The sequence below is a fragment of the Cucurbita pepo genome, chromosome 11 (genome assembly GCF_057944985.1).
Source record: "Cucurbita pepo subsp. pepo isolate OVF chromosome 11, ASM5794498v1, whole genome shotgun sequence".
In the NCBI taxonomy this organism is placed as follows: Eukaryota; Viridiplantae; Streptophyta; class Magnoliopsida; order Cucurbitales; family Cucurbitaceae; genus Cucurbita; species Cucurbita pepo.
This window is the reverse complement of record NC_141808.1, coordinates 3,047,357-3,063,269: the sequence shown is the minus strand read 5'-3', so window position 1 is coordinate 3,063,269 and position 15,913 is coordinate 3,047,357. Positions and strand designations below refer to the sequence as shown.

Sequence of the window (15,913 nt, the reverse complement as noted above, 5' to 3'; positions counted from 1 at the left end):
GCTTTCACTTTCACTTGTGTGGAATTCAAGCTTGTTCGACCACACACGCTGTTTGCGTGTGCATGTTCAATCATCCGTAACACAACCAACTTGCCTCTACACTAGCTAAGTCATTCGGCTCGACCTTGTCTTTACTCGAGTAACTTAGTATCTTTAGTTCAATATCATGCTCGTGGTAACATAGTAACGCACACACATACTCAAAACTACGTCATTAACAGATTAAATTTTTTAAACCTAAACGACGGCTATAAAATAGAGCAGACTTAAACGTGTAGCGACTAAAATAGAATTAAGAACTGAATGATTAGCACTAAGAAGCAAAGCCATATGATTAAAACAAACCCATTTTCTAATCGCTTCATTACCAAGTTAATTATAATTACTTTTAAATCTTTGAACCACCTTCACGTTTGTCTTTTTCACACGTGTAACATTTTAATTATTATTATCGATTCAAATGTTTAAGTATCTATATGTAACGGCTCATGTCCAGGATTTGTATCACTATCCTCACAACTAACACGAGTTCTTCCAACATGTTTTGTCATTACTCACATACATCCTAAGAAACCTCGTACGAGATCACCCAACATAGAATTGTTCAGTTTTAGAAAACGGGGGCAGAGAGATTTTGAAACAGAGTTTTGAAAGGAAGATTTGAGAAATTGAAATTTGTGTTATATGGGAATGTAAGCAAGAGGCAACAACAACGGTTTACTGCATATAACTGTCGGTAGGGAGAAGTTGACAACTAGTCATATCCCCCTATAGTACATTGTGGAGCATTTTAGCCCTTATAGGTGTAGACACAATTTTGGTGAACGGTCATACACCCTCATACTGACCAAATATGGAATGGTAAAGACCTATCTAGGATGAAAGCATGTAAAATGGGTTTGGAATGGGCATGCAACCATGGACAACACGTCCTGGACAAGCAAGACCAGGATATCTGTCATGCAACCATTGACAACACGTCTTGGACATGCATGACTGTGACATCAAGTAAAGCATATTTAATTTTGAAGTTCCTACGATTGAGCCACCGAAAAGGAAGGTACATGTCCTAGGAATTTTCCTAAGATGCGATGACAAAACATGCTAGAAAGACTTCTGTTGGTCTGTAAGAATAGTCTTCAATCTTAGAAATAAGAAGTAATTTGACCATGTTGTAGAGGACATAAGGAAATGTTGAGGTCATCAGGTGCCGAATTCGGATTCTGAATCCTAATTCGAATCGAGCCAACAATCATTATGATTTGCTCGTTCCGAAAAAATACCTTATCTCCTAGAAGATGAAGAGAATAAAGAGTCAACAGAGCAAGGAAGCAGACGAGGCAAGAGATTGGGGTGGGGTTGAGGTGTAGAACGGGAACGGGAATCTCCGTTCTCAACTCTATTTAGTTCACAGAAAGAAATCTCTTTCTACTCTCTCTCTCATTTCCCATTTAAACGACGATTTCTCACCTTATTCGAGACGGATCTCCACAAAACCTCACATCGAGAGTTCAGAATTTTAATTTATTTCAATTCTAAAATAAAAATAAATAAATAAAGTTCGAGACTTGCTAAGTACTTCTTCCGAAAGTGTTACGGGTTTGGTGTTAGAATTAATTCTATTTACTTAGGTCCCACTTTGATTCATTATGGTACATTGACTTTGTTTAATATCATATCTAAATATAGTACATTTTAACCGTATAATATATAGTTTCATTTAATAATATATTTTATGGGACAATTCCATAATTACTTTATTTATTCAATAATTAACGTCAAATCAAAATATAATAATTATGCCCATAATTAAAATTCAAATGTCAACCCCAACAAATAACACCAATATCACTTTTTATTTCGTTAAAAAAAAAAAAAAAACATATCCACGTCATCCTAATTTTTTCTTGGATAATTATACTCTTAATCCATCTAATTAAACCTATAACTATCATAATTTAATCTTATAATTACATCAATTCATTTAAATTTTTATTATTATTATTATTTTATTTATTTATTTATTTTATGAATGAACTAAAAAGCAATATATAAAAGTGAAATAATGCTCGAAGGGGATAGGCTAACAACAATTTGTCGTTTAGCACCACATTATATATTAATCATGCAAACCTAGGGAAAACGTTCCATTAATTCACTTATAAACATCCATTTATGACTTATTGGATGTTAAATTAATAAGCTTTAAACATAATTAATTAATTAAATTAGATATTAAATTGATAATTCAATAATCCAAGTCACCAATTTTATATAAACCACGTATGCTAGCCAGTGATGGTTTGAAATGACTTTATAAGTTTTAAAAAACCGTTTTAAGTTAGACCTAGATGGAGGTACTCGAGAGCCATAAATTCAAAGTTAGACCTAATTGTCTTAGAAACGAGCATGTACAGTAAAGAGGATGAGAATTTGTTCCTAGATGGAGATACTCGAGAGCCATAAATCCAAGTTAGACCTAATTGTTTTACAAACGAGCATGTATGGTAAAGAGGATGAGAATTCGACCCAGATGGAGGTACTCGAAAGCCATAAATTCAAGTTAGACCTAATTGTCTTACAAACGAGCACGTAAGGCAAAGAGGATGAAAATTTAACCCTAAATGGAGATATTCGAGAGCCATAACTTTAAGTTAGACCTAATTGTTTTACAAACGAGCATGTAAGGTAAAAAGGATGAGAATTTGACCCTCGAGTCGACAGTCACACTCAATATAAAAAGATAGATATCTTAACTGTATGCTCGTTCTAAAAATAAAATAAATGTTACGAAGGTAAGATTTGGTCATTATTTTTCTCGAGTTAATGTATCGAAACATGAAAATAATTAAATAATTTTTTTAAAAAAAATAATAAAAGAGATTAAATGGGGGCATGTATGTTTTGACTTAGTTGTTGCAAGCCTATCATTAATAGTTCTTAATTATTTATAATTGTTTTGATTTTGGCATTTTGATATCAAATCCATTTTATTATATAGTTTTTAATTAAACAAACTTTATAATAAGATCTCACATATATCCTTAATCATCATTAATCCACCACCTAAATAAATTAATGGCCCCACTAATCATATTAGCATCATTTAATTGAAGAAAAAACGATAAAAATATTCCAATAAAATTATAAATTGTATAGTCGACTAAAATAGAATAAAAAATTCATCTAAATGTAAAAAGTCTATCGGGAATTTTCTGACCTAAAAATCATTCAAACTCAATTAAAATTGAAATTTACGTGACAAAAAAAAAATACAAATGAACAGAAAATGATTATATATATACAAATTTTTCAAGTGCGGTTAGAGCTTCCTGAATATTGTAACATAAAGTTATCCGACATCAATTATGTTTATTAGGTAAAGTAGGCAAATACAATTATTATAATATTATTATTTATTTAATTATTTTTTATTTTATTTATTTAATTTGGATAGAAGTGCTACACTAGGATGAAAAAGATGAGAAAAAAAAAAGGAATTATTATACTTTTGGAATAGTTATATTTTAATTAAATGCGTTCCTAGGGACAAATAGAGGCCCACATATGTAGGCCCTGTTTTCGAGTGCCGGGCAAGCGAGCGTGCTCAGAAAAGCCCATTGGGCTTTGCCACCAACCTATGGGCCCATCTTAATATTTATTTAAAATTAAAAAATAAAACAAGCTTAGGTAACCATCTTAGTTCCCATGGAGAGGGACTGAAAATGTTGTTAAATAAGCCAACAACTTTGGGTCCCAAACTCTCTATTTTAAAAAACAAAATAAAATATATTAAATTTATTTATTAATTTATTTATTTGGAAGGTTTTTGGATCCCTAGCCTAGTAAGGCTACAACCCTATTCCCTCTAATTTGGAGTAGGCTTTTAACTTTAAAAATTTGTGAAAAAAACACAATATATTAAATTAATTATTATTTAACACTTTTATTTTTCTAATATATTATTGGTGGAATTTTTAGATTTTGTATAATATTATAATAATATTTCATTTTTTTGAAATATATTTTTTTAATTTGGTAATTATATAAATTAAGTTTATCTCCCACGTTGCTTTTGAATGTTAACGAGTCTCTATTTAGATAGCAATAAATGTATTTTTTTAATTTTTTTTAATTAAGGTTAATTTTCGAAGTTTAATATTTTACCGAAAGTATAGAGTTAATAGAATTTTTATTAATTTAGCCTATCTATCATTAATTAGTTAATGACAGTTCATGACCACATTTATTATTTATCTTGTATTTTTTTAAATATTGAAAAATCACTTTTGCTCTCTAGTTTGTGTAAATTTATATAAAAGAAGAGATTTTAATAAATAAAAATAGTTGTCAAAATATTGTTTTATTTTATTTATTTATAAAAATAAGAAGTATTGAAATGGAAATTTTGTTGGAAAAAAATATTTTGTCAAATAAATTTTTTAAATAAAACAAAATTACGGATAAAGGTTAAATATATATAACAATTATCCATAAAAAAAACAAACGGTACAAAAACTCTTTTAAAAAAACCTTATTTCAAATTAAAAATGATATAATATTATTATTTATAATATTTAAAAAAAGATTATTCATAAAAATAATAATAAAGAGGGGAAAATAAATAAATTATGTCCGTAGAATGTGCTCCCGGCACTCCTCCTCTACCCAAACCCCTATTTTTGTGTTCCCAATTTTCTCGGCAGATTTAGAGTAGTTTGTTATCTATTTTAATTTTTAGGTCCAGAAACTTTTTAAAAGTTTGTTATCTATTTTAATTTTTAGGTCCAGAAACTTTTTAAAATATTTTTAATTATAAAATTAGGTGATATATATTTCTTTTTTTAATTATAAAATTAGGTGATATATTTTTTTTAATTAAAAATATAAATTTTTATAGTCCATTTTAATTTCTTTTAAATTTTTTTTCCATATTTTCGGGAATAAAATAGTCATGATTTTATAAGGTTAAAATTTGAACAAAATATATATAAATGGGCACTATAATGTTTAACCATGACAATAATATGATTGTATTTGTAATCCTAGCCTATTTAATTTCTTATATATATATATATATATAATTTTAACATAAAGGTGCATTTAATTAATTTAAAATAAAATTTGGTGTAGTGTTATTTTAAAAAATATTTTTCATATTTTTTAAAAATAAATAAGGTCAGCACTTGAACAATTACGTAACTAAATGAATGTACATTAAATAATATTGGTATAATTATGTTCTGTCCTTTTTGGTACGGTTTTTTTTCCATCAAATTTAACACAGTACCATGTCAATCCCAATAATATATAAGGTTCAATGTACGGAAAATCCATCACATTAAATATATATATATATATATATATATACCATTTAAAAAAATTTAAAGAGTAAACCCGAAAAATCTTCAATTTGTTTTAATTAAATTATTAGATTAATAATATGAAATTAGTGTTGTTGATTACCTCATAATTCATATTTACGGATATTTTTCTTTTACAGGTATTTAAGATAAGTAGACAAATTAAACTAATTAAATTAATAATATGAAATTAGTGTTGTTGATTACGTACAAATTCATATTTAACTTGTAATAATACAGTATTAGTGTTACTTAGGTCAGATTCATTTCATAATTTATCAAAATAGTTTTCGTTCTTACCAGTATTTAAGATAAATTGACAAATTACATTCGTCAAATTCAGATAAAATTAGTGTTGTTCATTAAGTAAATATATTTACCTTGTAATAATACAATATTAGTGTTCATTACATAATTAACCTTTGGTTCTTACAAGCATTTAAGATAAGTAGACTAATTACCATGTCAGATTCGTCAAATTCGGATGATTTACAGAGATAGTTTCCTTTTTACCCGCAGTTTTTAGATAAGTAGATAAATTATTTACCATAAAACGAGGAAGATAAGTAGATAAATTACCCAGTTTGTTATAACCGTAAAATTAGGAAGATTTGTAGGGATAATTTTCCTTTTTTAAATGATAAGTGGTTAACTTATCCATGTGGTGAAGAATGTCAGATCACTCCTCTTCTCTCCAAAAAAAACAAAAATTAAAATAATAATAAAAAAAAAAACAAAAAAATAAAGAAAGTTATGGATTTTGTTATAAATATATATATATATAGAATAAAGTTGTATATATTTATATAAATTAATTATATGAACAAAAGGAATATATATATACATAATTTCTCTTTCTCTTGGTTGAATGCCCGAAATTGTTGTTCGAAATATAAATTAGAAAATTAAATTAAATTAAATTAAATTAAAAATTACTCATTCTTCTAAACGGATAAGACTCTCTTAATCCACTCCAAGATTCAAGGGATATTAGTTTCGGGGTGGACGGGGGAGGGGGGTGATGGCTTCTTATGTAAAGGAAATCGGAGGGAAGCTTTCAAACGACCCATTTCTTACAGAGGAGATAGGCGGCGGCGGAGGAGGAGGAGAAGAAGACAAGATGCGGCGAGTTTGGGTACCGGGACCGGTGATAGTGGGTGCAGGGCCGTCGGGGCTAGCGGCGGCGGTATGTTTGAAACAAAAAGGGGTACCGAGTATTGTACTGGAGAGATCCAACTGTATAGCGTCGTTATGGCAGTTGAAAACGTATGATCGCCTACGGTTGCATCTACCGAAGCAATTCTGCGAGCTGCCGTTTATGAGTTTTCCGGCGGAATTTCCGACGTACCCTTCCAAGAATCAATTCGTGAGTTATTTGGAGGTTTACGCTGAGAGATTCGATATACGGCCGAGATTCAACGAGACAGTAGCGGAGGCGGAGTACGATCACACGCTCGGGTTTTGGCGCGTGAGGAGTAAGCATGGTAATACCGACGAGATCGCGACGGTGACGGAGTACGTTTCACGGTGGTTGATTGTCGCCACCGGTGAAAATGCGGAGGCGGTGGTGCCGAAACTCGACGGAATGGACGTATTTGATGGCCCGATTAAGCACGCGAGTTTGTACAAAAGCGGCGAAGAATTTGGCGGGAAGAAAGTTTTGGTCGTCGGCTGTGGGAATTCCGGCATGGAAGTTAGTTTGGATCTCTGTGAACACAGAGCCAGCCCTTCCCTCGTCGTCAGAGACGCAGTAAGAACATAATTCTCTAATTTTCCTTATTTTTTTTCTTTTTATGTTATTAATTTTGGGTATTTATTTTCAATGGAAAATCAATAAATAACCAATATATATATATATATATATATATATATATATATATATATATATATATTGTCGTAATCAGAAATCATTTGAAATCCAATTAAAAAGTGCACTAAAAAAGGACAAAAACAAAACAGGAAACCTTAAAAACAACGAGTGGACAGTGGACACTCCACTCGATTATGGGTCGATTTGCAATTTAGGGAGAGATGAGGGGGGGAATTTGGAAGGGGGATAAAATTGGAGGGGTTGGATTGTTAATTTGTAAAATATTGAAGGTTCACGTGCTGCCACGAGAGATGCTGGGAAAATCGACGTTTGGCCTGTCCATATGGTTGCTAAAGTGGCTGCCCGTACGTCTTGTCGATGGGTTCCTGCTGATGGTGTCCAGGCTGATTCTTGGGGACACTGCCAAATTCGGATTGGACCGGCCCATTATCGGCCCACTTCGTCTCAAGAACCTGTCCGGCAAGACACCCGTCTTGGATGTTGGTACCCTTGCCAAGATCAAAACGGGACATATTAAGGTACTTGTCTGTAATATCTTAATTATAATATATATGAGATGAATTTGATATATTAATATATTAATATATTAAAGATATCTGTCTATAATAATATCTTATTTTATGAGCTGAAAATGTCTAATACATCTATAAGTGGGTATAAAATATTAATCTACAATATTTTAATTTATTTTATAAATGAAAAATGTCAAATAGATCTCTAAAATGATGTGATAAATAAAAATGTTATATAATAAATTTGTAAATTTAAAATATATTGAATAAGTTATTGGTTTATTATTTGATTATTGGCATTTGTGTGAAAAATTGTGGACCGTTGATGTGTGTAGGTACGTCCAAGCATCAAGCGGCTGAGACGTCATGCAGTGGAGTTTGTTGATGGAAGAATAGAAAGATATGATTCCGTTATAATGGCTACTGGTTATAGAAGCAATGTGCCCTCTTGGCTAAAGGTAAGCTTTCTACCTTCCACAATTTTTTATTTTTATTTATTTTTAATATTTTTTTTTCGAATTTTTAATTCAACAAATAATGCATTTTGAGGCTTAATTACAAAAAAAAAAAAAAAAAAAAAAAGTTTTAAAAATTAAAAATGACCATATTGCCCTTAATTTAGAATGGGATTGATTAGTTGTTTTGGATTCTAATTTGTAATTTTATTTTGAAATAACTTGGGTATTTTGGTAATTTAGTTTTTTTTTTTATATTGATGTAGCAAATAGTACCTATAAATTGAGGCTAAATTACAAAAGAATTACCTTTAAATTTGTCCTTCTAGTTAAAATTACCATATTGCCCTTAATCTAGAATGTGATTGATTAGTTGTTTTGTATGATAATTTCTAATTTTATTTTGAAATAACCTCGGGTATTTTGGTAATTTAGTTTTTTATATTTATGCAACCATTAAGATTAAAAGCATGTTTTTTTAATTATTACTATTATTATTATTATTATTATTTTAGGAGGGAGAAATGTTTGGGAAAGAAGATGGGTTGCCAAGGAAGCCGTTTGGGTGGAAAGGGAAAAACGGGCTATATGCTGCGGGGTTCACAAATCGTGGATTACTCGGCTCGTCAATGGATGCCAAGAGAATCGCCGAGGACATCGAACGGTGTTGGAAAGCCGACGCCAAGTTTTGTACTCCCTTCACGCAATCTCTACCCTCCACGTAGACGACTCTGACTCTACTCTTTGCAAAAAAAAAAAAAAAAAAAAAAAAAAGCCCCCAAAAAATTTTCAAAAAATCGCAGAAGTTCCATTTAATCGCTTATTCAAGAATCATCGCCTCCGCTTCTTCTTCTTCTTCAAGGAACCAGCTGGGTTATGGAGAGAATTAGCAGAGAGGAAATTACCATTCTAGCCCTCGGGAAGGAGGAAGAAACTGAAGAGTTTTTGTTCTCGTGAAGGGCAGCTAATTTTTTTTTTAATCATTTTTTTTTTGTCTCTGGTTAGAGAGAGAAAAGGGGTGTTTGGAAACGGGAGATTGTAGGGAGGAGAGAGAAAAACAAATAAACGGTGAGAGATCTGAAATAATGTGACCGACACTTGATAACCGTTAGATCGTTTAGAGAAAGATCGAATACCTTTTTTTTGTTTTCGATCCAAATTAACTGTTGTTGAGTGACAGTGACATTGTGTTTTTTATTTTTTTTATTTTTTTATTTTTTATTTAATGAAATTGTAGTTTGCTATTGTTTTTTTTAATGCTAAATTTAATATTCATTTGTGGAAAATTTCAAATTACCCATTTATTTTGTTGGAATAATTTCTACTTTAGAACAAAAAAAAAAAAAAAAAGCAATTATTTTAATTATCAAACTAACTTTAAAATATATTCAAAATCATAAATATTAATTAATTTCTTATTTTTTTTTATATAACAAATTCTTTAGAAATTATTGGTTAAGGCATATTAATTACCATTCTAAAAATAAAAAATGAAGATTTTATTTTTAAAAAAAGATGAAATATATTGTTATTTTTATGTTTGAAAATAATAAAATAGATAAAGTAATTTTCCCCTTTAATTAAGAAATATAAGAGAAATAATTAATTAAGAAAAACAAGAAAATTGGTCTAAGTATTTTTGTCGATATTGAGTATTAAATTAACTAAATGTAATTGTCAAATAAAGTTTTTGAGTTGAACGATAATTTAGCTTGATATCAAAACACGAGGTCTCGGAGGTCTCGCGTTCGAACCAATGTAATTAACATTATTTTGACAATTTACATGAAATTTTGATGTTATTAATATGCAACACCAAATGCGGCTATTATATTCCAAGCATAATAAACGAAACCCTACTCTCTGCTTCTTTTCTCTTACCGCGCGCGTTTTTTCTCCGGCTCGAACTTTTTTTCTTCCCAATCATGGAGAATTCTTCTCTCGATCAAGAGACCGCGAAGAAAGTTCTTCGTCAGGTTAAATGCGTTCAAAATCTATATTTGTTCGAGTTATAGTCGATCCTTTTCAAATGCTGACCGGTTTTATGTTTATTTTGCAGGTCGAGTTCTATTTCAGTGACAGTAATCTTCCTAGAGATGGTTTTCTTAAGAAAACTATTAGCGGAATCGCCGATGGAAGTATCCTTCACGTTCTGATCATATGTGTTTTTGCATTTTTCATCTTTGGTTCTGTTTTGTTTTAAAATGTAATTTGGATTAGTGTTATTTTTTGGATACTCCTTTCGAAGGTCTTTCGTTGTTCTTAACTGTGCAATTACAGTGGTCGATTTGTCTTTGATTTGTACGTTTTCTCGGATGAAAGGACATCTTAAATTGAAGCAGGACGTGAAACCAGAGGAGATTCCAGAAGATACTCTGAAGGCCGTCGCTGAAACTCTAAGAAGCTCCTCAACTATCAAAGTTTCTGAAGATGGTTAGTTCTTTCACAAATAAGTGATGTATTTCGACATTTATCTGAATGCTGAGTAGTTGTGGAATTTTCATTTGTTATTGTGTAGCATGAAATGCGTAGTTTGGAGTTATGGAAAAACCATTGCATTTTCTGGCCATTAGTGCATCGTTATGAATTTATCTATTGCATTGCAAAATTTCATGAGAGAAGAAGAAAACTACTTAGCAGGAGTAAAAGTTAAGGTTTCAATTTCGTGGACAGGCTGGTCTAAATGTTGGTGTCATCCATCCCGACATAATCATGAAAATAAAATAAATTAATATATTAAAAATGTTAAATGTCGAAAGTTTTCATAGAATTTCAGATTAGCACCTGCTCTATAATTACCTGTTTTATATGATTCCAATTTACAGATTGTTCTGGACTATATTATCATTATTTTGAGTTCGGGTTTGTATGGTCCAGGGAAGAAGATTGGTAGAACTACTGAACTCCCAAAGCCTGAAGAGTTAATAGAACAATTGGATGATAAAACCATAGCTGCATCACCGTTTGAATATGATGTCAAGCTAGAAGATGTAGAAGCTTTCTTTAATCAAAGTGCAAAGGTAAATATTTGTTTTTCATTGGTCATTTCTATATTTTATTCCCAATGTCATTGTCGGTATTGGTATTATTTAATGCAATGTTTTCGTTTCATTATTCGCTCCCGAATGTCCTTAGTTTTAGCTAGATTATCCAAATAGCTGTCTCTCTTCTAAACCATAAACCCTTCCTACTTAGGTTGTAATATTATCTCCCAATTAATCTAGTTATCGTCCTCGATGAATTTCTTGGGGGCACAATTGCATCATGGATTGTGATACTCTTTCCCACTTAATCTCGGTATCGTCCTGATGACGAACCGAACTTTGGACAGACTGGTAACTGATCTTCTTGAAATAATCATGCTTCAAACGAATATGGAAACTGCGCACTACTTATATGTTATACCACTAACTAACGATTTGTGGAAGTTTTAAGATATGAAATGCAATTCTATGATTCCTCCCATTTTCCTGGATCTTCAGACTTTAACCTGACTCTTTAGTTATTTTTGTTTTTCATAATACTCAAAATCCTGTTCTAACGGTTCGAATTGGGTCATTATCACGGCCCTTTGTTGGATTCCTATTTATTTATTTATTTTCACTTATATTGCTGAATGTAAGAATTTTCCTACTGTTTTTTAGGTCAACAGTGTGAGGCTGCCGCGCCATGTTGCAGATAAACGGGTTTTCTGTGGAACTGCCTTGGTAGAATTTTCTACCGAGGAAGATACAGAAAAAGTTTTGAAGGAGAGCTTGCTATATGATGGTGCCAAGTTAGAATTGAAACCAAAGTAAGTGTGTTTTGAAATACAATAAGCACGCACATCTACATTTTCTTCCTACTCTTTTGCTTCTCAATCGAACGATGAACCTCTGGGTGTATCAGTCATAAACCTCAATTTAAATAAGAACCAATAGTCATAACTTTAAAACCATGCATTATGAATTGTAAGAATTATAATTACAATATTAAAACCTTATATCCACAAACTGTTGCAATCTTAGCTTTAGATTAGTTTGTAGATTCTAAACGTTGTAGCCAATCATCAATAGGATTTGTGTATTCTTTAACCTTTTCTTCTGACCTTTTTAAAAGGCTTAATGGTAAAATAGTTATAGCCTTATAGGCTGGCAAAATGATTAATGCCAGATTCCATACTATGTTTTGGTTATATCCTTAGTTTACTTCTGTATGTTGAAAATTAGTTGTTTTTCTTTTCTTTTTTGCTTCTAGCCATCGTTGAAGTTTATCTGAACCTTAATATCTTCTTATGAGGTGCAAACCTCGAGGCTAAAAAAATGTGCCTTTTCTTAAGACTTGCCTTTTAAGCGCTGTTTTTTGTGAACTTTGATGCTATATATGTGTTTGATTACCCAAGCTTCTTTGACAATTTTAAACATGGATTTAATATTCCCTTTGACATATCATTCAATTGCGTTTGTAAAGATTATTTCCATTTCAGGAGGGATTTTGATGAGGAGAGAGCAAAAGAGACAGAGGAGTTCGAAAGTGCACGCGCAAACTCGAGTGCAAACCGCAAGAATAATATTCCCCCAGAATCAAAGTATGTAGTATAGGCTTGTAGCAAGATCCAATATTCTTAGCCATGCACACCTCCTTTTTGCACATCACATGATCTTACTCATTGTTATTGCAGCTACCCTAAAGGCTTAATTGTCGCCTTTACATTGAAAAATGTGTCATCTGGAAGTTCTGCTGAGGAAAATGGATCTCATGGTGTAGCCGCTGATAAGACCGAATGCAAACCAGACGAAAGATTAGATTCCTCAAAGAATGACTCTGAGAAAACGGAGCAAATAGGGGAAGAAGCAAATATGAGTAAAGATGAAGAGATTAAGAGTGCTGATGATAACAATGGAGAGGCTAATAAAAAAAATGGCTTAGGCAATGAAGAAAAACCCGAAGTGGAAGAGCGGACTACGAATGATACCGTCAATGAACATGAAGAGGACGAAGAAAAACCCACAGCTGCTAAATTCACAAACAACATGAATGTGGTTTCGCGCGAGGATTTGAAGGTTATTTTTCAGAAGTTTGGAAGTGTCAAGGTATCTCATAGATTCTTCTTCATATATTATGCTTAACAGAATGTTTCAATAATACTTATCTTAAATTTTTTGTTCTCTACTTTTTCTAGTTCAAAGACTGTTTGGACTTTGATCCATGCTCATGACGTTTGTATCACTTTTCTGCTTTCAATTCTCATATAAAGTTAATTTGTTCTGACACATCTGGGTTTTCCTATTTTTCCCCCTCTCTTCTTTGATTGGGATTGTCAAGTTCATCGATTTTAAGATTGGAGATGAGTCAGGCTATATCAGATTTGAAGAGCCTGAAGCTGCCCAGAAAGCTCGTGCGGCTGCAGTACTTGCCGAACAAGGGGGGCTGGCTGTGAAGAGTTTTATGGCCACTTTAGAGCCAGTGTCAGGTACCATACAAAGTTTCAATGTTCTCTTAAGTAAAGTAATGTCTATAGTTACTGGCAATGGTTTCTTTCTCTTGTTAATCATGATTGCAAGGAAGATATCTATTAGCAATATCACTTGGCGTAGTTTCTTTTAAAGCTTCTCTAAAGCACAAACTAAAATCATCAATGCCGATGAATGTCTTTTCGTCATTCAATGTTAGTATGGTCAATTCATTGCTTGTTTCTGATGTAAATTGTCATAAGTTTAGATTTGGTTTGGTTATTTGGACTAGATTTGATTTGGTTATTTGAATTAGATTTAGTCATACTAGATTAAGTTATATATCGGGATTTGGGAGAGTTCGGGTGTCACATTGTATTTGTTGAGTTACATATTGGTGAGAGTCTTTGTAGTGTGAAAGTGAGGTATTCACTTGTAACATTTGTTTATTAGTGATTGGTTGCTACCCGTGGATGTAGGGGAACTTCTTCTCTTCGAACCACGTAAATATCTTGGTGTCTCTTTGTGTAATTTCGTTTGTTGGTGTTGTGAGTACATTTGTTCCGCTATCGGCGCACAACAGTTTCCATATCCAATTGAGCTTTTTAAACTTGGTATAATTGAATTGGAGGGAGGAGGGATGGTTGTAAAGTTAAATTCCTTTGATATCAGGTGAGGCTGAGAAGGAGTATTGGAGGCTACTCCGCAGCAATCAAGAAAAGCATCATCGCGACTTTAAGGGCAACCGTGGAAGGTTTGCTTTGCTTTGCTTTATAAACAACTGTACTGAAAACTGATAATGGATGTTCGCTTGGTCTCTTACATAATCTTCCATGGTTATCTGCTGCTTGCTTTTTTTCTATAGGGGTGGTAAATTCAATAGAGGAGGTGGCAAGCATGCTCGGTCAAGAGGGGACGGCAACGACCGAGGTCGCCCGAATAAAGCACAGAAGGTGTGAGATGCTTGGAAGGGTGAAAGCTTGTGTCTTTAATGGCCGCCGGCTCTGCTACAATGAAACACTTCCTATCCGGATCTATCGGTCTTTTACTTCACTTATCAGCCTCATGCTTAGTTTAGGTTTTAATTATTTTTAATATATATATATATATATATTTAAAAAATTCCTAGTCTATATCAGTTGAACATAAAAAAGCTAACCAAAAATTTTCTCGAATATTCATAGATATTTCTAAATTTTGATCTGAAAATGTATATATAAGAATGAATCCTTTTTAAATTTGTATGCCAGTTTTTTAGTAAATGCCCGATTGAAGTGAATAAAATCATCATATCAACAAATTACATTTCTTTTATTTATCTAAACTGTTATAAAATGTAAATTATTTAAAATATATATATTTTTTCGAGTTATATATATGTATATATAGTAGCTTTAGTCTTTTTTTTATTTTATTTTATTTTTTTTATTTTTATGTATATATGTTTATAGTAACTTTAGTAAGAAAAATAAACCAATTTTTCTTACTAAAGTATCAATATTTTAGTTTACATTTAAAATATAATAGTGAAAATTACTATGCATAACTTATTCTCTATCCAACTATTTAAATATATATATATATATATATATATATATATATATGATTATGCATCGAAAATTAATATAGTAATTAAAATTTCATTATTTTTCTTAGATTAATTTTGCCAAGTTGTAATAACATCAATAATCAAGTTTTTAAGAGCTTCTATATTATTCGTTGATGTGATATGTTTGTTGACGTAAGCTAATAACTTTCTTTTATATATTATAAGAATTTAAATATGTAGACAGGAATATGACATGTTTTGAGTAAAAGAGGGGATATCTCGATCGAAAGGTTATCGGAAAACAAGAGAACCAGGAACGAAGAGCTTTCTCTCCTTTTCTACCGACTCTTTGATTTTAAGAATGTAATTTTTTTTTCGTGTGTTATGAAAATTGAATATTTGACGCTAAAAGAAAAAAAAATCAATTATTATCAAATTACAGGTAATTATTCTTTTTTTTTTTACAATAAAAATTATATAAAATATTACTTCGAATTTAACAAATGCAGTAAAAAAATTTAAAATTTGAGGACAAAATAGATTATTACCATCGCCCTTCACGGACGCATAATGTTGTGTTTAATTTTTAAATAATAAGGCAATTAACAGTTTTGCGACGGTAATGAACACACGTTTTTCAAAAGTTTGGACAAAATTAGAAATAGATGATTATTGTTTTTTAATTGGAAAAAGAAAAAGAAAAAAAAGAAAGATAATTATTAAAATGCCCGTTGAACTTGAACTTTTCGAAAAGAACCGATTGGATTTTAG

General features: G+C 31.3%; 2 protein-coding genes across 2 annotated transcripts; both read left to right on the top strand.

The window, feature by feature from the left end:
* Positions 1–6,384: 6,384 nt before the first annotated feature.
* LOC111805964 (indole-3-pyruvate monooxygenase YUCCA6-like) lies at positions 6,385–9,358 on the top strand. The gene is made up of 4 exons (XM_023691275.2): positions 6,385–7,113; positions 7,464–7,712; positions 8,042–8,164; positions 8,677–9,358. Exons 1-4 carry the CDS (start codon positions 6,385–6,387, stop codon positions 8,884–8,886), a joined length of 1,311 nt encoding a protein of 436 aa, XP_023547043.2. The 3' UTR covers positions 8,887–9,358.
* A 636-nt stretch (positions 9,359–9,994) lies between these two features.
* On the top strand, positions 9,995–14,706 carry LA1 (La protein 1). The gene is made up of 10 exons (XM_087128532.1): positions 9,995–10,137; positions 10,221–10,299; positions 10,442–10,594; positions 11,039–11,181; positions 11,806–11,954; positions 12,627–12,728; positions 12,822–13,233; positions 13,466–13,613; positions 14,266–14,347; positions 14,459–14,706. The coding sequence occupies exons 1-10, from the start codon at positions 10,087–10,089 to the stop codon at positions 14,550–14,552; spliced, it is 1,413 nt and encodes a 470-aa protein (XP_086984658.1). The 5' UTR covers positions 9,995–10,086; the 3' UTR covers positions 14,553–14,706.
* The last annotated feature ends 1,207 nt before the right edge of the window (positions 14,707–15,913 follow it).

Bases quoted from the DNA above. Each gene is read 5' to 3' on its own strand.
- LOC111805964 (XM_023691275.2), top strand. From the start codon at position 6,385: ATGGCTTCTTATGTAAAGGAAATCGGAGGGAAGCTTTCAAACGACCCA. The intron at 7,114-7,463 runs GTAAGAACATAA...AAAATATTGAAG, and splicing joins CCCTCGTCGTCAGAGACGCA to GTTCACGTGCTGCCACGAGA. The intron at 8,165-8,676 runs GTAAGCTTTCTA...TTATTATTTTAG, and splicing joins ATGTGCCCTCTTGGCTAAAG to GAGGGAGAAATGTTTGGGAA.
- LA1 (XM_087128532.1), top strand. From the start codon at position 10,087: ATGGAGAATTCTTCTCTCGATCAAGAGACCGCGAAGAAAGTTCTTCGT. The intron at 11,182-11,805 runs GTAAATATTTGT...ACTGTTTTTTAG, and splicing joins TCTTTAATCAAAGTGCAAAG to GTCAACAGTGTGAGGCTGCC. The intron at 11,955-12,626 runs GTAAGTGTGTTT...TTTCCATTTCAG, and splicing joins AAGTTAGAATTGAAACCAAA to GAGGGATTTTGATGAGGAGA.